This window comes from Typopeltis vanoorti, chromosome 17, assembly GCF_054136105.1.
Source record: "Typopeltis vanoorti isolate ZY-2024b chromosome 17, IOZ_Tvanoo_1.0, whole genome shotgun sequence".
Taxonomy (NCBI): Eukaryota; Metazoa; Arthropoda; class Arachnida; order Uropygi; family Thelyphonidae; genus Typopeltis; species Typopeltis vanoorti.
The window spans coordinates 13582050-13605163 of record NC_143565.1 but is presented as its reverse complement, the minus strand read 5'-3'; the positions used below and the strand labels follow the sequence as shown (position 1 = coordinate 13605163).

The window sequence follows — 23114 nt, the reverse complement described above, 5'->3', positions numbered from 1 at the left end:
ATCTTGTCAGACAAAATCATATAACTTTAGGAGAATATCAGAAGTGTAGAAAGACATTTCACGAATCCAGATGCCTTTCGCAAGACGTGTGCAAATCTAAATGTTCCGTCATGACTCCATGCTACCGATGTTGAAATGGCCTACTTTACACTGCATAATTAGGAAAGCTGGTGTTCGTTAAATTAATTTAATTAGCGTTCGGCACATGCAGTACCATACAGAATAAAAAAAAAATACATATGAACATGAATATAAATATAAAAACTACAATTGCGTGTCTACGTTTCTGATTCATTCTGGTGCTGATGGTGAAGCTTGGAGGAAATCAGAGCAGTTACCTTGATAAGTACACTGACTGCCTTCAGTGGTGATGACACGAATCGTTTGTTTAGGAGCACCGCAGTCATATTGAGGAGAAAAGTATTTTCCTCACTTTGACAAGTCCACACATATTCCATGGTTCGTACGAATCTTCTTTAGGGATGGCCATGTTTTAGTGTATGTTCCCAAGAGTTCAGTCTGACGGGGAAGTTCAAGAACAGAAGATTGGTTACCAATATCTCGAAACCACATTTGTAGCTGAAGATCGTCAGCGCGCGCGCGTGCGTGCGTGCGTGCGTGCGTGTGCGTGTGTGTGTGTGTGTGTGTGTGTGTGTGTGTGTGTGTGTGTGTGTGTGTGTGTGTGTGTGTGTGTGTGTGTGTGTGTGTGTGTGTGTGTGTGTGTGTGTCATCATCTTGTCCATTCTTCATATATTGGTGGTCGTATAGACTTTAGTGGACTGGTTCTCAAGTGTGCAATGCCCTTGTGTACAGGAAGAAGAGGATTATTACTTATCTTCTTCTTCGATAAGCTTTGTATGTGTGTGGACTGTTGAACCAAACAGGATAATGTTGAACAATACTGCAACTGAAAGCAGCTGAAGTATTGAAGTCGGCTTTCAAAAACAAAAACCTACGTCTTTAAATCATGTCAAAGATAGCACCTGATCTCAGCAGCTGCGATTGAACCTAAAACCTTATGTAATATAGATATTTGATCCATGATAATGTGATTTATTCTATTGAAAATAAGCTTTTTCAGGATTGTATATGTGCAGTTAAGTAGTGCTATGGTCTGTAGCTCTGCGGTTGATCCTTTGGTTTGACAGGTTTTAGTAGGGCAATGATTTTGTCTTCTTTCGTTTTGTTTCGGTAGGATTCCAGTTTTTGGAATGTCAGAAAGAATCATGCAAACCATTTTTAGTGTATGTTCCCAAGTTCAGGAGGAATTCCGTATGAATGTCATCAAAACCTGGAGCCTTCCTAGCTTTTACGTCTTTCAATGCTAAATTAATGTATTCTACAGAGAAAGATCTTAAAAATTCTGATTCTAATGGGCAAGCTGATGTAAGTTAGCCAAGTTCTCTTTTAATAAGTTTTGTATGCTTTCTATCTTTCATGGATCTTGAAATATTTACGATATGATTGGAGATCATATTTGGTGTAACTTCAGATTGTTTCTTGAATCCACCTGTGGTCTCGCTTAGCTTGCGTAAAAATCTCCATGCTTTTCTACTTGAGTATTTGAAAGTCTCCAGCCACAGTCGCTAGCCATTTTTGTCTTCTTCTTGAAGCGTCCAAACTGTGGAGAAGTTCTGCACCAACCTCAGAATCTCCGCTCATAAGGAAATCATTAAATGCAAGTCGCGGCGTTCATTCCATCAAGGGATATAATCCTTTCGATATCCTATATTTTCAATCATATTTGTAAGTGGGGAAGGATAAAGACGATACTTCTCTCCAAGTCGCTTGCAAAGAGACTTCGAGAAATGCCACTCTGTTATCCTAAGGTAACACTGAGTAGAATTTGAAGAGCGATGGTGTAGTTACAGTTTAGCCTGAAAGTGGGTTAGCCGTGGGGGGGAAGAATTTTCCCTCCCGGGAAGAAACTCGGGTTGTTTATCTTGAAAACCGACTTGAAGAACACCTGCAGTTTTAGACATAGTACACTTCCTTATACACTTAGTTGCTTCGGTCGTAAATCCCAAACAACTTTATCTAGACAAGTTCTAAATTTTTCACGGCCATTATAAATGGCTTTCACACATTAAACGAGCAGCCATTTTAATTTAAATTCAACATGTAAAAGTAAAAAACCACCGGAAATAAACAGTCTTACCTCAGTCAGCGAGAAGGTCCTCTCCTTGCATTCTTTGTACACTGACTCTGCTTCCTCCCTCAGCATTAAGTATCTCTGATGTTCGTCTTGAACGTACTGCATGTCTTCCCATGCCTGCCTAACACTTTCAGGCTGATCTTCATCGACAGGACGCTCTCGATCCCATCGACGGTCTGAAAAAAAATGCAAATTTAATTTAAAGGAATGAGTCGTTTCAGTCTCGTAATTAATTCTGTCGATTTCTATCACTCACGTGGCTGAAAGATGGTATAAGGAAGATTCTCCCTTTGATGAAGAATAGAGTCTGTCCCTACCAGGTGCTCGATAGCTTAGTCGATAAGAATATACCGTTTGGTTGTAAAGACCTGGTTCGCATCTCTTCTAGGATGCGGACGCAGAGAATCTTAATGACTTCAAAGATGAGTTAATACCACAAAATACGTAGCCAGACCTGAATAACATACACATCCGTTAGCCAATATCCCACCTGCTCGTACTACTGAAGCCGCTAATATTGTCACTATAAACATATTTTTTTAATTCTTTCATTGAAAACACTTATAGCAACTAAAATCACTTAAGTTAATGTGTAAACGTTTTGAGACGAGTATTACAGGCCTCTTAGACTGTGGGTTCGAATCTCATCATGGGCATTAATGGTTTATGAATGTCGCAAGGTGAATAGTAAGGAAGTGCACTGAAAAACGTTTAATCAACAGAGCAGGGTTTCTGGTGTATCTACCCCATTGGTCCACGCATGGTACTAATAATAATGTTGCTGTAGGCTAAAGGATCGATCTCTCTTTTTTTGAATGGCCCAAGAAAAGATGTATTCTTGGGTGACTTTCCTGGTGAACTTTGAAAAATTGCACAAGAATGCACCTATTTGGGATTGCTTTGTCCGAACCATTTGCTCCTGTCTTTCCTACGGCAAATGTTGATGAAATTTAGTATTTGATATTTTTACTACAATAAAATTGCAACGCTCAAATGAACATTGACATGTAAAGATTGAATTACCGCGCATAGGTTCTCACGGTATCCATGGTGATTCTGAAACACTGGAGAAAATGCAATTTTAAATCTTGGTTTAAAAAGGATTTTGAATTGACGTGTGTAGAATCTTTTTACTAAAGTTCTTTGTTTTATTCTTTCTCTCCTAAATGTGCTTTTCAAATATTTTCTTCATACCTCCTTTCAACATACATCTTCGAAGATTATTAATCTTCTCCGAGATCATATCTGTTGCTGTTTAGGCACACATTCTGCTTAGCAGTTTATTGTTCTTAGTGTATATATCATTCCACCTATATAGAGGGCTCATAATTTTTTCTTTCGTTGCAGTATAACCTTCGAGTGTCTTACAAATCACTGCATCAATTTTACACACGTCATATAGCGTAATAGTGTGTTATAGTAGCGTGTTACATCATCGATACTGACTGAGCTATGAAGGATCTCAAAAATTACAGTATCCATTATTCTAGTTTGTACACTTACTTTTACAGTTCCTCCATAGCTCAGTCAGTATCGATGATGCCATTAATTTTTGAGATTTCTGCTTTCCGACGGTAGTTTATTGAGCTCATTGGAATACAGATGCTCCTGAAGACTTTTTCCACATTTGTTTTTGTAATTATATGCGATGCAGTTAGTTATTTGAGGTCTTGTTATACGATAGGTGGTTTCGACTGTTCTACAAAGTAATGCTTTAACATAACGGGTAGACGTATTTGGCTGTTAATATTTTATATAATGTCACTGGAGTTCATATAAATTTACCATCGTTTTTTTTTGTCTCCCAAAAGGTCAATTTTATCATTCTTATATTACAATGATATTAATCTATTTGTTATAACTTACAGAGAATGCGTCCATTATTATAGTGTATCATAATATGTTCCGCATAATGCATTGTAATACTTTCTTTTATGTATGTCTGTTAGTCTGTAAAGTTCCAATTTATCTCAAGGTCTGCATTAAGATAAATTCTGTGTATCGTATTGTTTTACAGTGAGTGATTAAAATTTTTAATATATTAGCAAGTAGTTATTGTTATCTTAATAAACACACATTTATGTGTGCGTATATAACTTGCTTGTGCATATGTGTATAGAAGTCTGTTGTCATAAAATAAACATTAATTTAAAAACAGAAACAGGCTATAATAGCCGTAATTATAATAATTAATTTAAACAAAACAACAACAAAAATAAATATGCACACACCTGATTCTCGGCCATCTACTTCTTTCATTGCCTTTTCTGTTTCCCATCTGAAAAACAGGACATTTACCAAGTAATTAGGAAGATTATGGCTAAATTTCAGTATTACGCAGCATTACGGATTTATTATAACAAAAAAGTACTATATAGGCATATACAGTATCCTATCCTGTTCATAGCAGAAATGCAATGAACAGGATAGGACGTTTACCTTATCAGGGTGGGTTTTGTGGGTTATGCGCTAACCTAAATATCCCTCTAAAACAAGAGATATTGCCTGCGCAGTGCAAGAGCAGAGATAATACGTATATAATAATAGAGAATCGAAAATAGCAAATATCTTGGATGCTGTAATATAGTGAATCAGGCTGAGTGCTTGTATTAAGCACTCAGCCTGATTCGCTATATTTTAGGAATAGCAAGAACGTCACTACGGTTTAGATTTAGTCTGTGAAGTAGGGCTTCAGCACTTTCTTTATACAAACGTTCATGTTTATATAAAGATCTACTTAAAAGTTTAGACTTTTTCAGTGGATCCTATGATTTGGGTTTTCAATTCCTTGTTGAGCAAGGCAAGATTTCTGCGGTTTGATAAGACGGATATGGTCTTGATGTTCCGAAATGCGTATATGTTCATATACGCATACGGAATGTGTATACGTGCATATGACTATATGAACATATACGCTATACCTGTCTGTCCATAGTAAGACAATTTACAGGAGCATGGAACCTCTTGGACGCCAGGTAGCAACATAGATGAGAGTTTGCCTTTAGGAGACGACAACAAGCTATAGATCTGGTTGATGGGTTTGTAGGTAGTAGCAAGTTTGTATTCCTTCATAATTTTTGAAAGACGTTCGGAGATGCCTTTGACATATGGTATGGGAATCCTATGGGCTTGGTCTTGTCTAGGTTGATATGTGTGGCAAGTGACTGATGATTTCTTGAGTTGTTTTAAGATTATGTCCATTCAGTACGGCTGTATTTTTGATTATTTCCATTTATTGGTTCAGAGATTATTCAGAGGAGCAGAATTTGTGTGTTCCGGTTACTAATGGTTTAATGATGCCAAATTTTTCAGATGGATTATGAGCAGAAGAATTGTGAATGTAGCGATCTGAAAATGTCGGCTTGCGATAGACAGAAGTGGAGACGGAACCATCTTCTTTTCTTTGGATGTGTAAATCCAGAAAGGGAAAACCCTGTGGAGATTCTTTTTCTAGCGTAAATTTGACGCGAGGGTGAAGAAGGTTTATTTTATCTACACACAGGTGTAATTCTTGTTTGGAATCACCCCAGACAGCAGAGATGTCATCGACATATCGTAGCCAAAATTTGGGGTTTGGGTTTAAACGTGAAAATGTTTTCTTCAAGGTATTCGAGAAACAGGTTTGTTAAGTTTGGTTATAAGGGAGACCCAATTGCTGTTCCTTCCTCTTGTTTGTAAATATTTTCTTTCCAAGTGAAGTAACCAGACGAAATAGCAAATTTGAATAATTCAGCAATATCAGACGGAAATTTTTGAGTTAACAAGTGTACTTGTTAACTCCTTATGGGGAATGTTAGTGAAGAGGGCGACAATGTCGAAGCTAATTAGCATGTCTGTTTTCATTGTATAATAAAGTATTATTTCTTCACGAGGAACTGACAGCACAGAAGACGAACTTACTAGACAAACTGCAATTGAAATAGGGTAAGCTACGATCCGAATCTCTTTATTGAAAACGCGCAGACGCGACGGTAAACTCATCCCAACGTTTGCTATACTAAAGGAAGTTATCAAATCATCAGGTGCTCATAAAATCTATCAGAAAGCAAGCCATTCCTTACTGCTTAATCAGTTACAAGTTTCTAAACATGAATTGTCAACAAATAATTTAAAAAATACAGAATTAGAAGCGGAATTGTCAAATACGTTAAATCAAGAATTGCCACAAGTGATTACAGTGTCTCAAAAAATTCGCGGCTCAAAGCATTTGATAAAAGTAATATTCATCTACATAAAAATTCCTAAATTTGTTAAATGGATCTATGAAAAATACCAACAAATTACCGACCGAAAAATGGGTTGTCAACTTATCTAACCGTCCCCTAACAGAAGATGAATTAAATGTTCTAGCAAGAGATCATAAGTTTGCCATTTCACCTAAATCCTTTCCATATTTAGATTTTATACACAACATTGAAAGAAACATCGGCCATCTTTCCAGTATTGAAGCCAACAGACTTCGTTTCGAAATAGCCAAAATAATCAGGTTTCAATTCCTATGATGCCAAACCTTCGGACTTAAATATCCCACCATCAGAATTGAAAGCTCTTATCTCCTTAAAACGTACTGAAAACATAATCATCACCAGAGCTAACAAGGGAAATACCACTGTGGTTCTAGATACTAATTCATACGACCGAAAAATGAATTTACTACTCGGGGATCGAAATACTTACGCAAATCTTGATTATGATCCTACAAAAAGACAGCTCAAGAAACTGAACAAATCACTTGATGAAACCACTTCCTTAGATGAAGAAACAATAAAAAAAAACTCAGGACATACCATGCTAGACCTCGTAGAATATACGGATTACTTAAGCTTCACAAGAATAACGTTCCACTCAGACCCGTGTGGATTCTATTAGCAGCCGGCCATACTAGTTATCAGGATTTTTATCTAACGTTCTCCGTCCTTACACAGGGCACTCAGCCTCATCAATTAAACATTCCACAGAGTTTCACGCAAAAATAAGAGACATTCAACTATTGGAAACTGACATGCTAATTAGCTTCGACATTGTCTCCCTCTTCACTAACATTCCCCACAAGGAGTTAACAAGTACACTTGTTAACTCAAAAATTTCCATCTGATATTGTTGAATTATTCAAATTTGCTAATACGTCCGTTACTTCACTTGGAAAGAAAAAATTTACAAGCAAGAGCAAGGAACAGCAATTGGGTCTCCCTTATAACCAAACGTAGCAAACCTGTTTCTAGAATACCTTGAAGAAAACATTTTCACGTTTAAACTCAAACCAAAAATTTTGCTACGATATATCGATGACGTCTTTGCTGTCTGGGATCATTCCGAACAAGAATTACACCTGTTTCTAGATAAAATAAATCGTCTTCACCCTCGCATAAAATTTACTCTAGAAAAAGAATCTCCACAGGGTATCTCCTTTCTGGATTTACACATCCAAAGAAAAGAAGATGGTTCGGTCTCCACTTCTGTCTATCACAAGCCGATATTTTCAGGTCGCTGCATTCACAATTCTTCTGCTCGTCATCCAACTGAAAAATCTGGTATCATTAAACCATTAGTAACCAGAGCACACAAATTCTGCTCCTCTGAATAATCTCTGAACCAATAAATGGAAACAATCAAATACAGCCATACTAAATAGATAAAATCTTAAAACAACTCAATAAATCATCAGTCACTTCCCACACACATATCAACCTAGACAAGACCAAGCCCATAGGATTCCCATACTATATGTCAAAGGCATCTCCGAACGTCTTTCAAAAATTATGAAGGAATACAAACTTGCTACTACCTACAACCAATCAACCAGATCTATAGCTTGTTGCCGTCTCCTAAAGGCAAACTCTCACCTATGTTGCTACCTGGCGTTCACGAGGTTCGATGCTCCTGTAAATTGTCTTACTATGGACAGACAGGTAGATCTGTTCATAACCGCATTTCGAAACATCAAGACCACATCCGTCTTATCAAACCGCAGAAATCTGGCCTCGCTCAACACGGAGTTGAAAACACAAACCATAGGATTCATTGAGAAAAGTCCAAACATTTACATAGATCTTTACATAAACATGAATGTTTATATAAAGAAAGTGCTGAAGCCCTACTTCACAGATCAAATCTAAACCGTAATGACGTTCTTGCTATTCCTAAAGTATGGGAAATTGTCATACAGAATTTTGTAAAATAATTCTGTATGACATCATTAAATCATTATTCATTACACACACACACACACACACACACACACACACACACACACACACACACACACACACACACACACACACACACACACACACACACACACACACACACACACACACACACACACACACACACACACACACACACACACACACACACGCGCGCGCGCGCGTAAAAAAAGAATTTTCAAATGACTCTATACGGAGAAAGAAACGTTTGATGTTAAGATACGAGTAGTAGTTTCGTTGAAAATTCAACTTCGTCAGGTATCACAGGCAAAGAATTAAATAAAAAATAACAGAGACATGATAAAATACATTAACAGATCTAGTATGAAACACACAAGTACATTTAAACGCAGGAATGCTTGCTTGAGTTCCAAATGAAATTGACGACGTGCGTGAGCTGACACGAGTGCGCCAGTATTGGACAGTGGCAATGTGTGCATTAGAAATATTGTAGCTAAGGCTGTTATTAATATGAGATGAATCAAGCGATATTTCTCTAGATTCAACTATTCTTCTTTCAAGTTCATCATAGCACACATGGATATTAGAAGTTTGTGGCCAGTCTACGAGGTGTTGGCGGCCTTAATCCGAGTTGATACAGAAGAGAACACGACTAGAGAGAGCGCTGACCCTGTTTCTGTTGTAGGAAATGTCTCTTTGGTGTTCTTCCATACGTAAAATGATGGACTTAGCTGTCTGGCCGTAGTATTCTTTGCCACAATCACACAAAATCTTATAGACTCCTGGATACTGAGTAGGAAGATGTTTCATTTCAGGTCTACTTAGTATGGATCGAAGTTTAGGAAACGTAGTGAAGCAAGTTCTAATGTTGAATTTCTGAAGCATTTGGCTAGTTTTGGGGAGAGAGAGCTGATAGATACGGCCAGACAGCTAAATCCATCCTTTTACTCGTGGAAGAACACTAAAGAGACATTTCTTGCAACAGAACCAGGGCCAGCGCTCTCTCTAGTCACGTTCAACTCGGATGAAGGCCGCCCACACCTCGTAGACTGGCCACAAACTTCTAATATCCATGTGTGCTATGATGAACTTGAAAGAAGAATAATTGAATCTAGAGAAATATCGCTTGATTCATCTCATATTAATAACAGCCTTAGCTACAATATTTCTGATGCACACATTGCCACTGTCCAATACTGGCGCACTCGTGTCAGCTCACGCACGTAGTCAACTTCATTTGGAATTCAAGCACATATTCCTGTTTTTAAATGTACTTATGTGTTTTATACAAGATCTGTTAATGTATTTTGTCATGTCTCAGTTATTTTTTATTTACTTCTTTGCCTATGATACCTGAAGAAGTTGAATTTTCAACGAAACTAGTCGTATCTTAACATTAAACTTTTCTTTCTCGGTATAAAGTCATTTAAATTCTTTTTTACATACATTTTCTAAGTAAAATTAATATATATATATACAGGGTGTTCGGGATAAATTTGACAGTTTCGTAAGGAAAAAGAAAATCTTCTTTGTATCTATTAAATTTAATGAATTGACAAAAAAACATTACAGGCAGAGTTAATTACAATACTATCAACAAGATTTACTCAAAATAACCACCATTAGCATCGATCACAGCTTCAATTCTGCTTCGGAACCTCGAACAAGCTGATGCTACAGTCTCCCTGGGAAGGGCCGCAAAAACTGTTTTAATTTTATCCATTAACTGGGCTTTTGTATTACTGGAAGTGCGATTGGTGTCTTTTTCAACTGCGCCCCATACAAAATAATCCATGGGGTTAAGGTCTGGGGAGTTTGGAGGCCAAACATTTGGACTGGTGAAGTCGTAGAAATTTTCAGACAACCATTTTTGACTTTTCCCAGAGGTGTGGCAAGGGGCCGAATCCTGCTGCCATACATACGGCCTACCATTGGCTACCCTTGTTATCCAGGGCTTGACTACAGTTAGCAACTCCACGAACAAAGCCCGAATTCCAATGCCAGGGTTCTTCAACACCTGTTCCTGCAGATTTGCGAGGAATTCTGCTGTACGAACGCAATCAGATCGTCTGCTAGGGATCTTTCTTCTTGCTACATCCTCGTAGTCACCATTGCAAGTCTCTAGTTCATGCCTGATTGTTTTTACTGTATTCAGGGAGCATTGGGCAGCAGTCGTAATATCCTTATTTTGATGGGGGGCACGAATCATCATGATACAAGTTATTCTCTTCCATGATTCAGGTGGGTTCCAGCTATCCATCCTTTCTGACATCTTGTATATGAATGAAGAAGGGTCCAAACTTTTAAATGAAGAGAAGTGTGTGTTAATATATGTAACTTACGGAAAAATATAATTAATTATAAATATGTCAAATTTATCCCGAACACCCTGTATATATATATATATATATATATATAACATATATATATATGTATACATGTTAAAGATACCAAGCAATTTTATAAGCTAGGTTTTTTAATCCTTTTTCCCAACTAAGCAAAGAGACAAGTAAGTCAAGTGTGCGACTGCACGTAGTGAAACACTAGGCAACTCTTGCAAAGGTGGAGTAAGCTCTGATCACTTTCCTTAGAATTTTCCCTTAATGCAAAGCACATTTCCTTGCAGAGATGTATGATGCTATGCATTAAGGTAATGGTCACTACCCATACCGGTTTCGACCTTTGTTGAAGTCTCATCAGTGGGAGCCAGACCTAAGAAATGCCAAGGGTGAAGTAATACAGCGCTTATAAATATTTTACCTAAACAAGTTGCCATAAGGTGCTTTGACCTCATTAAATAAAAATAGGAGGATGAGAGAAGGTTTTTTACCTTGGAAAGAAAATGTGCTTTGCATTTAGGGAAAATTCTAAGGAAAGTTCTCAGAGCTTGCTCCAACTTTACCCCGAGTTGCCTGGTGTTGCAGTACGTGCAGCCGCAAACTTGACTTACTTGTGTGTTTGCTTACTTGGGGAAAAGGATTAAAAAATCTAGCTTATAAAATTGCTTGGTATCTTTAACATAATTATACCCAAGGTAAAAAAAATTTCTATATATATATATATATAGTACATTACTGTCTTAGTTGGGCTAATGTTATTATTTTTTTTTTAAATTGATTCTTTTTAATTTTTATTCATTTGTCTTTATTATTTATTACATAATTCTTGCTGAAAACTCTTCTGTAGAAGTTTGGCGAGCAGATACACTGACCACTGAGCAACCAAGCCGGTAAATAAATCAGGACTTTGAAAACAAAATGAGTGATATGGAGTCGCATACATTGTAATAATAGTCATTTCCAACTTAGCGATGTACAAATTATTGATTAAATGCTATATCTGATTATTATCAATCAAATATTACAAGCAACAAATATTTATGTGTTGCTTGAAAAATAATCATAAGAAAACTACGAAGTTGTGAATCGTAAGATTATTTTTCCAAGCATATTTTTTACTTACAAACTTTGCCTAAAAGTATCAATAAGGTTCTATTTATTTCGTTAACTGTGTTCTGCAGGAGATCTCTCTCTGGCAATCTACTTGAGTCATGCATGAGTTCGTAGTAATTATAACGTGTGTCCTTCATGAATAACAAAGCCATTTAGAGAGAAGTGTATTAAGAACGGGAATGTGTTACAGTCATGCATGGTGAAAACAGTTATGAATTAAATATTCATTGGCTTGGTTATAGCACTTACTCGTTCATAACGATGTTAAGCCTATCAAATTCTATAGTTTGAGCCAATAGCAAGTTGTCAATTTCCATCAGTCTTCGTCTGCAAAAGAAAGGAAACGAGCTTTACCATGGTCACATGATAACAATAAATTAATTAATAATCAGCGTAAAATCGTTTGAGTGATGGTATTAATTTGTGCAAATTTAAAAACTCCATCAACCTCACAAGAACCAGATCATTTCCTGGAGCCGACATTGGCAGCGACCACAATATGGTCATCATAACTGAGAATATGAAAATGAGGGAAATATTAACTACAAAATCAACTAGTAAAAGATATAATATAAAAAAATTAAAAGATCCCAAATAAATACACTATATAAATACAAATCGAATCTAAAACCAAATACTTCTCACGAAAGATAACTGAGACAGCTGAAGAAATTCTTGGATACAAAAGGAAAATAAAGAAACCATGGATAACCAAAAATATTTTGGACCTATGCAACGGAAGAAGAAATTTGAAATCTCATATTACTAGCGGTAATAATAGAGAACAGTATAAAAATATTACTTAGATTATTAAAAAAGCAATCAAACATGCTAGAAACTTATGGATAATAAGATGAATGCAAAAATATAGAAGAGGAATTAAATAAAAAATCCTAAAAGTGCTTTTCAAATTATCAATAAGTTAACCAAACCTTTTACTGCAATTAATTGGAGCATAGAAGATGAAGATGGAACTCCTCTCACGGATAACCAGAAAATAGTAGATAGATGGAAATGTTATGCAACCAAGCTTTTTCAAAAGGACCCTCAAATGACTGACGATATTTTGGACGGAATTTTTCCAGGAGGTTCGGAGGAAGGAGATTATTCGATATTAAAAGAAGTCATTGCAGCAGTTAGCTCCTCAAAAATAGGAAAATCACAGGGAAGTGATGGTGTCAGTGGAACTAATACGCAAAGGAGGTGACATCATCATAGACACCATGCTAAATTTATTCCAGGACGTATGGAACACAGAGACTTGGCCTTATGATTGGCGGAATTCTGTCCTTATACCTATTCCTGAAAAAGGGAAACAGCAATAAACGTAGCGCCTATAGAACAATAAGTCTTATTAGTCATCCAAGCAAAATCCTGTTAAAAATATTATCGTCAAGAATCGAAAAGAAAATAGAAAGCAGACTATAAGATGAACAAGCGGGTTTCCGGAAGTCCAGAAGTACAATCGATCACATTTTTACAATACACAATACTAGGTGAAAAATACATAGACTATACCAAAATAATCTGTCACAACTTTTTAGACCTTCAAAAAGCTTTTGACTCAATATGGCACGAGGCATTATGGAAAATTTTAGAACATTATGGTATTGACACCAAAATCATTAGGATTATTAAATCTCTTTATTCCTTATCTGATATGAGAATTGAAATTAATAATTACAGCAGTGAATCGTTCTAGGCAGAACGGGGAGTAAGACAGGGATGCATCTTGTCCCCTCTTCTTTTTAATTGTTTTCTGGAATATGTCATAGATGAAGATGAATATGACTCTCCATGAATATGACACTGGAATAGTAGTTGGCGGACTAAGAATAAATAACTTACATTTCGCTGAAGATATCGATCTTCTGGCAGAAAGTGAAGAAGAATTACAAGAGATAACCAGTCTCGTTTTCGGAATATTAAAAAAATATGGATTATACATAAACCAAAAAAAAAAAAAAATCAATGATAACTTCAAAATCAGACATTGAAATCTTAAAGATACAAATTGGCAATAAACAAATTGAGAATGTAAACAAATTCACTTATCGAGGAAGCACGTTGAGTCAAGATGGCCGCTCAAAAACAGACATTAAATACCGAATTGCTAAGGCAACCGTGGCCCTACAGAAGTTAAAACCATTGTGGGGAGATAACAGAATAGCAATCACAACCAGACTAAGACTAATTGACGCCTTGGTGAATTCTATCCTCTTGTATGGTTGCGAGGCCTGGACTTTATTGAGGGAAGATGAGAGGAGACTCCTGTCTTTTGAAGTGAAAACTTACAGAAGACTTTTGAGAATTAACTATACAGCTCACGAATGAAAATGTCCGAAAACTGACTGATTCAATCGACGGGAGAAAAAAAGTTAAAATATTCTGACAGTCGTCAGAAGAAGACAGATGAAATGGTTCGGACATGTGGAGAGGGCTAATGGCATTCCAAAGCAAGCACTAGAAGGAATCGTTCAGGAATCAAGGATTAGGGACCGACCTCGATTCAAATGGACTGATGACATCAAAAAATGGCAAATTCCTTCCTTTCTCAACTGACATCAAGAACAAGAGACCGAGATGGTTGGAGAAGGCTAACAAAGAATGTCACCTACCAGCCATGAATGACTCAACGGTCCATTTACGACTACGGGAGAGAAAGAAGATTAATTTGTGCGTGCTTTGTGGATGTGTTTTGGATATTCTTTACTTACCTGATTTTCATCTGTGCGTTGAAAGAAGATATCAATTCTCGCTTCAGCTGCCTCATGTCATCTTCACTGAGTTTCTTATCTGTTTAAGAGGAAATATTATTAGATGTTTGCTCAAAAACTTCCCGAAAATGGATATAAAATTCTATCAAAAATAATTACAGCACTTTAAAATTTTCTTTTTATATTACGAGTTGTGCCGTGACTAGCAGCAGATATCTTAAAACAAATTCCAGGACAATATTTGAAGGAAATTAAAATTGGTATAACTGATAATCCCTTGTGGCTGAACTGTTCGCAATATATAGCGAACAGTTCTTTTATTTACTTTGATAGAAGGCTTTTATTGTGAATAGTTATATGAAACCACCAAGGGCATAAATCTAATTTTGCTACTTCGGATTTAATGCTAATACTACTGACTTTAAAAAACACTTTTTCTATATCATTATAAATAAAATAACGGATTATATTTCAATGTACGGTCTTTGAATTACGACTTAGTGAACTATAGCTAACTTTTTTGATTTTATTATATAATTTAATTAAATGTACTAAGATAAGTTGTTTTTCTGCTTTATTTTCATAATATTTTCTATTTTTAGGTTGTTTGTTAAATTTAACAACATACCAAAATTTTTCACACATAAAGCAAATATATTAAATTAACAATTAAATAATTTTGTACATTTGAATGAGGATACTGAAAAAAAAAGTCCTTTTCAGGACTTCCAGGGTAACAAATGGCAATGCTGTAGCCAATGAAGTTTTAACTGAGGCTCGGCTATTGCCGTTATCCAGCCATGACTAGAGCTTTTTAGCTCAATAATACTCCATCCACACAGATTTTCTTCATTCCGATGAAGGGATAAAGAGTCAAGGACTCAGTCCATCGCCCAGTTCTTTTAAGAACTTTAAGAATTTTGTACATTCGAATTGGTGGATTGATTCATTCAATACAATACCCTTGGAGGGTAACGGATGGCAATGCTGTAGCCAATGAAGTTCTAACTGAGGCTCGGCTATTGCTGTTACCCTCCTGCCATGATCAGAGCTTTAATAGCTCAATAACACCCTATCCCTACACTGTCCTCTACAGATAACGGGGAAGATGAAAAGCATTCTTGCTTCGCCCCTTTAAGCCAGTCCTTATAAGGATAAGGATTTTGTACATTCGATTGGAGCTTACACAGTAAAAAAAGTCCTTTTTAGGACTTCCAGGGTAATAACAAATGGCAATGTTGTAACCAATGAAGTTTTAACTGAGGCTTGGCTATTGCCGTTACCCAGTCATGATTAGAGCTTTTTTAGCTCAATAACACTCCATCCACACAGATATTCTTCATTCAGATGACGGGATAAAGAGTCAAGGACTCAGTCCATCGCCCAGTTCTTTTAAGAACTTTAAGATTTTGTACATTCCTATCAAGACTACAATCAGCAGTGGACAAACAGAAAATAATCCCAAATGAGCAATTTGGGTTTCGCAATGCTCACAACACGGTGCAACAAATTCGCCGACTAACAGAACAAATCACTTATGGTTTTAACTGGCACCTTCACACTGCTGCTGTATTTTTGGATGTTGCCAAGGCCTTTGATAAGGTCTGGCATCAAGGCCTTATCTTCAGACTAATCGAAAACAATATCCCAATTAAACTAGTGAAACTCGTATATTCATATATTAATGAAAGATACATGCAAGTAAAACTCAACGGAATTGTGTCATCAAGGCGCAAAATCCTGGCGAGATTACTTCAGGGTTCTCTTCTGGTCCCAATACTTTTCACAGCTTACATGGCAGATATTCCTCTCAATTCAAGAACAACTACCACGGCCCTTTATGCCGACGACATCGCTATTCTAACTAGATCGCTCAGCCCTCGCCTAGCAATCACAAGACTCCAAGGAAGTATCAATGAGCTAACAAACTGGTTCACCAACTGGAGGATTCAAGTGAACCCCCCTCAAAAGCTCAACCATGGTGTTTTCAAGAAGAAAGATCTGCAACAAAGAAGACATCTTGCTCTTTGGTCATAAGATCCCATGGCAATCAGAGACCAAATATCTTGGGGTATTAATGGATAAGAAACTCCTTTTTAACAAGCACATCAATCTCATTGGCTCCAAATCTTCCAAAGTAATAGCACAGCTCTACCCACTGATCAACCAAGAGCAAATTGAACCTACATAATAAATTGCTTCTTTACCGGATGGTAATACGTCCAGTCATTACCTACGCCTCACCAGCATGGAGTCACACTTCAGGATCAAACATTTCGAAATTACAGAGAATCCAAAACAAATGCCTTAGGATGATTCTGGATGCACCGTGGTTCATCAGAAATTCACCGATTCACCGAGAAACCGGCATTCCATACATCTCCTCCCTTCGTGATCTTGCAGAAAACTTCTTCGTGAAGTCAAGTTCACATTCAAACCCACGAATCGTACAAGCTGTCAATTACAATGAGACTGATTACTACAAACACAAAAGACCGAAGGCTATTCTTCTCTCAACTGATCATAGCTAACACAACTGCCCTCAGAGGGCGAGCGTGCTTAACTGCTCACAAACCTCCCATTCTCAAACAACTCTCATTGCAGATAAAGGGGAATATGAAAAGCACTAGTGCTTCACCCATCCTGTCAATAATGTAATTTTGTACATTTTTGTTCTAAAATTTCTAATTTATTTTTATTATTAAGTAAAGATTTCTGTTTTTTTATCCCCCAGTAATTAAGATAATCATAAAAGATTGTGGCTGCGTTACAGAGTCTGCTTAGCCTCAGTCGGTTTTAACGATGTCCTTTAGTTGGAAAGACCTGAGTTCGAATCCTGTCTAGGGAATGAAAAACCTTTATCAAGGATTTTCAACTGAAAGTGAGTTAGCCGGTCTCATACGGAGGTGGCAGGATTTTCTCTCTAGGAAACCCAGTATTTGCAGAAGAATACACGCAATTTACATACATTGGATAATACAAGGATGAACCACCGCATTCCGTCGGATCTGGTTTCGAAAGCCTTCGTGGCCTACGTATAGGCGTAAAACGGAAGGATAGACTGCATCAGTTCCATTCGCTCTTTTAAGTGTGCCCATAAGTTGCTTTAAAGTCATTATGTATAATTCTTATAGATGATTTATAAGTGCGACTTGATAAGGTTATTGGTCTATAATTTGCACATTCCTCTGTCTTTTTTATGCATGAGAATTATTCTTAACAATTCACAATCATTAGAAATTTCTTCAGAACTTAAGACTTGGTTGAATAACTGCGCTAAGTAGCGCTTTGCTGTTTCTCCTCCACACTTCCAGAACTCTATTAGTATTCCACATCTACCTGGAGCTTATTTTCATTTGTCTAATCGCGTCAAACATTCCTATTTTCAATATTTTTAGAGTCACCTCACTTTTGTCAAAGGAGAGTTAGACGGTCTTCTTTTAAAATAATTTTCAGTGCTAACTTTGGCAAATATTTGTTTAAAAGATTTGAAGGCAGATGATCCAAGTTTTTTTGTGCTTGTCGACAATCGTCAGGATATTTGGTCCAATCTCAGTTTGTCCCATCGATGTCAACTGACTATTATTGTCACCTGTGTCAACTGACTAATCTACTACTATGCCAACTGACTAATCTAACCTAACCTAACCCAACCTAACCTAACCTTACCTAACCTAGCGTGTTACGGTGGACCATGCATAAAGTCTTGCGACTATTATTAATGATCACAAGTTACTATAACTTCTTGGACTAATATGAAGAATTGGACAAGAAAAGTAATAGATGAAATGTATGGATGGGACGAGATTTGCATTGGACGAAAATAATTGGACGAAATGCCCTAAAACCGTTTAAAATGGTCCATTCAAATTTCAATTTTTTTTAAAAAAACTTCGCTTATCTGATTTACATTTACGTTCTTTTATCGTGTTATATACTCATTTTGTATTACGATGGCCAGCAGTATTCTAATATCTTCTTGTTTGACTCGTCCAATTTGATTTAGCTCCTCTACATTCAGATGCAATTTTATTTTTTTAACTCTTTAGGGTTTTCTAGTAATTCAAGTTCTCTGAGTGAAAAGCTATTCTTTTAATCGTTTTCTTTCGATGCCACAAGTTTACTGTTTCACTAGTAACGCAATTATTCTCATTAGCCTCTCCATTTTCTCTAATGATTGTTTCACTGCATCTAGTATCGCTTTGTTTACCTCAGAATTATTTGGGTTATCTAGGGTTAAGGCTATTTTACTTGGTCTTTTTTTGAAACGCATTTTGTGTGTTGGAGTCTTTTAATTTTGAGGTGTGAAGCTTTAGGGATATTTGTTTTGTATTAGAGCTTTATTTTTGCTGATAGAATTTCGTGATCACAATATACATCTATTTTCTTTAAGGATTTGACATTTAGGAATTATATTTTCCATTTTTTGTTGACAGTTTTATGTTTATGATTTTTATGTATTCTATCTTTTTTCGCTGGTAAAATATTCTTTCATTTTGGATGTTAAGATATTAGTCTTGTCTGTCCGATTTGTCTCTGACATACCTATTATACTCCACTTAAAATGCCACTTAATTAGTGATAGCTTTGGGCCAGCTATCTCTGATTGGGTACCAGTGGCGATTGAAGTGCCCACTCAGTCTCCAAAAAGTTAGTTGGACTAAAACGGCCTCGCCTACTCTCTATACTGGAATAAAAAGGCGTTAGCTGATTTTTTACATTTTGTCACATTAATTCATAATTCTTATAAAACTGACTTGAGGAACGGACTTTTTTCTCCCGATTCCCGAGTTATTCGACCTTTGGCACAGACAAATTGAATTTTTCTCCAGGAAATTTGGGGTTTTAATCCGTAAGTTAAGAAAAACAGCCAAATAACTCACTATTTCAGATAACAGTAATATACGAGTATGATGTTTGGGTTAGGAACCACTAGATGGCGGCAGCTATCTGCGTGCTCTCCTCCACAGAAAACTTTCAAAATCAATGATAGTATAGGCTGTTAGTAAAGGGCGAGGATTAACTACTTACCAGGCTTGAAAATAGTTAGGGTTAAACCACCTCACCTACACACCCTTTGAGAAATAAAATTCGATGGATATTTCTCCCTTATAAAATTGTTATACGGTATAACTGACATTCAGTTGATGATAACGTTTTGTTATTATTTAAGTCCAATTACGTTTTATAAATAAAAGATTTCATTTCTTCATTACGTTTGTTGTATTGAAAACAAAAAAATAAAATTATTTATTATATATATTATCGGAATTTTTGTAAGTGATTTTTATCTCTTATACTTCTTTGTACAAATAGAAGACACGATGTAAATGAATTATTCTTTACTCCTTGCTTGTCCAAATTCAAGATCCCGCCCCCCTTTTACTCAGGGTGGCCCATAGGAGTTTAAAATGTTATATGAATAATTCATAACAAAAAAGGAATAAAAATAATTAATAACGAAAAAATATTAAATATTTAAACTCTTTCGACTCATGACCACCCTGTGAAAAGGAGTCTTAGAAAGTGCTATTTTGGTATTATGGTCTTTTTTTTTAAATTTTTTAATTTAAAATTTTAGAGTATTATTTTTTTTTACATTTTTGTGTTAGCGTTAAGGACCACGAGATGGCGGCACTTGTTGTGCCGCCTCTCTTCACTGCGTGCCACTCAATTAGTGATAGCCTTGGGGCAGCTATCTCTGATTGGGTACCAGTGGAGATTGAAGTGTCCACTCAGTCTCCAAAAAAGTTAGATAGGGCTGAAATGGCCTCGCCTACTCTCTAAACTGGAATAAAAAGGCGTTAGCTGATTTTTTACATTTTGTCACATTAAAATTATTCCCCCCCCCCATTTTTATTAAGCATGCATTTTTCTGCATAATAATAAACGATTAAAATATAAACAAACGATATCAGAACTCTACTTACGGTCCACTTCCATCACATTCCTCGTAGTTTCATTTCCTGTGTTATCTTTTTTTTTTATTTTTTGGTTTAACCTTTGAATTTCTTGCCTAAGCTCAGAGATGATGGTCTGGTACTGGGCTACATGGAAAGAGACATCGGCAATGTTGCTTCTTACCTGACAATAGAGACAAAAGATATATTGTAAAACATTTTTGCCTCCGATTACAATCCATGGATTATACCTTTTAGCATGAACATGAATATGGAGTGTTTTTATGCCAAAAAATGAAGGGGAAGAAATACTGATATCCAGAAGAATGGAAAACAGAAAGAGAGATTTAATGACATCCTTTTTGAGACTGTATGGAAAAGGAAGTATTTAAAAGGTGGCCATAGCCTAGCAGATAAGCAGTTTCTATTGCCAAATAAATAAGTAATAAAAATGAAGAAATAATTAATTTTATATTTAATTAAAGAATTTTAATAAATAAATTTAAAAAATAACAGATGATTTTATTAATTATTATTATTTGACGCCTCCAGGGAGTCAGAGGACTCATCGAGGGAGAGCTCTACAACTCCATCGCCACCATTCAATCACCAACTGACTGCAACTACACCAACGCCATCTACTGCCGATCACCACTGGTATTTCTACAGACAATCACAAACATCCATGCCCACGGCGGGATTTATTATTAATGAAATAAGAATAATTTTCTTTTTATTATTCTATTAATTAATGAAAGATACACTAAACTAATAAAATGGAAATAAAAACAAAATAAACAAATCACTCTTTCTAACGTAAACACGATATTTCATACATGACATAAAGAGAACTTCACATAATATATCCAGCTTTGAAATTATATTAGAATATAAAGAGTTAACGATGCACACTCTGGTGTATTTTTGGCGAACTATTATTGATAAAGGTATGTTTACTGTTAGCACTTATGAAATATTATCCGTAAATGTTAACTAAAACGTAGGTTAGGTAAATATACTTAAATTTTTATTTATTTTATTTTTTTTATCATGACTAATTAAAATAAAATTGGAAACATCGACATGGGACAAAGTTATATTTCAGCAATCTTTTAGGTAAGTTAAGCCTAAAAATATCGATATTTCAGAACAAAACATGGAAAGAATGAATGAATGGGTGGGTACCTTGTTAGTGATATTTTTGGCACGATCAGCATATACGAGAGTATTGCGAGACTCTTCAAAGTGGATGTCAGCAGGGCTGATGTGGGCGATCATCACAGTCTGACAGTTACCGGAAAGTGGTTCCTTTAATAGGCGGGTTAATTTGCTATCCCGGAAGTTGACGTATCTCGAACTTCCTTCAGCTATAAAGATGAGAGTAGATTTATTTAGTTTTAATGATACTTAAATAAGTAACGGGTAAAATGGCTAAAAAAAAAGATTAAAATAATACAGATATAAATAAAAATATTATAAAAATTGAAAAAAGGGAGATAGAACAGTGAAACATATAAAAAGAGGGGGAAAACAAGTTTCTGATCATAAATACTTAAGCCAGAGACTAATAGAGTTCTAAAGGACAAGTTACCTAAGGCATTGATGCAATTTCCAAGAGCTAACAACGACTTATTGATGTGAGCACCTTCCACAAGCCTCTTCCCGGTGTTCTGAAAAAAAAGGATTACAATATTAGGCACGTGCCTTTTAAAGGAATCTTTAAAATACAATTAATGTTGTACCGGATATGGAAAATGTTTTCCAGAGTTTTTTGAAAATTTTTAAAATTTGATTTTTGATTGGTTTATTTAATTCAAATAATGTTTTGTTTCTTTTCCAAAGCTCCGATTTTTGATTAAGAAATTAGACAAACCAACCTAAGAACACACACACACACACACACACACACACACACACACACACACACACACACACACACACACACACACACACACACACACACACACACACACACACACACACACACACACACACACACACACACACACACACGTACAACTGTCCTAACTTGCATTCATATTAAGGAACTTAAAATATTTGGGAATGACGTCATACCTGCGTTTGAGCAGCCCTTTCTGAACCAGCCAAGTCCACCATGTACAGTTTACCGTTTCGAATTTCTTGTACTTCGTCTCGCACGTGGCTTTTCCTTTTCACGTGCACCATTAGCAATGCGTGGGAACGGGATGAAGCTTTGTTTGCACCTGTTGACTCTTGGGTGCGTTGTTTGTTTCCTTTCGTCAGTAGCTTCATCACCTAAATGAAATAATGAAAACATTACAGCCATCGTACATCACCGCTGCAGTTCAGTTTTACTTCTATGTGAAGCTATTGTCAGAACGTTTTACATCTCCGAGTGACACATAGATGGCAGCACCATACCCTGTCTTCACGATATAAAGAACTCTGGCTAATTTTCATTATTTAAAAGTATATCATTAATCAAATACAGATTACTCTAGATATATCGATTTTTCAATTTTAGATTTGAAAGATTCTAGCGTTTTACAGCAAACTTTCTTACCTCTTCGGAAGATGTCGTGGATATTTCGGAAAGGCCTACAACTTGGTGATTACCCTTGGCATCTTCTCGAAGCTCTAGATGTCCAGAAGGAGGGTTCAGAAGATCGCGAATGTTCTCATTATAAATCTAAGGAAAATGCGAAGAGACTGTTGATTATGTGATACGAATTTCAAAGCAT

General features: G+C 36.2%; 1 protein-coding gene across 1 annotated transcript in view; it reads right to left on the bottom strand.

Annotated features, from left to right (window-relative positions):
- The window catches only part of LOC150097167 (kinesin-like protein KIF19), a 145229-nt gene that overhangs the window by 34093 nt on the left and 88022 nt on the right, over window positions 1–23114 (bottom strand). Inside the window, exons 6-14 of the mRNA XM_090407604.1 lie at window positions 22937–23062; window positions 22468–22668; window positions 21983–22061; window positions 21577–21758; window positions 20422–20575; window positions 14492–14570; window positions 12024–12101; window positions 4385–4433; window positions 2159–2311 (exon numbers count right to left, since the gene is read on the bottom strand). Of these exons, the coding sequence (XP_090263730.1) occupies window positions 2159–2311; window positions 4385–4433; window positions 12024–12101; window positions 14492–14570; window positions 20422–20575; window positions 21577–21758; window positions 21983–22061; window positions 22468–22668; window positions 22937–23062 (1101 nt within the window). The remainder of the gene's footprint in view (window positions 1–2158; window positions 2312–4384; window positions 4434–12023; window positions 12102–14491; window positions 14571–20421; window positions 20576–21576; window positions 21759–21982; window positions 22062–22467; window positions 22669–22936; window positions 23063–23114) is intronic.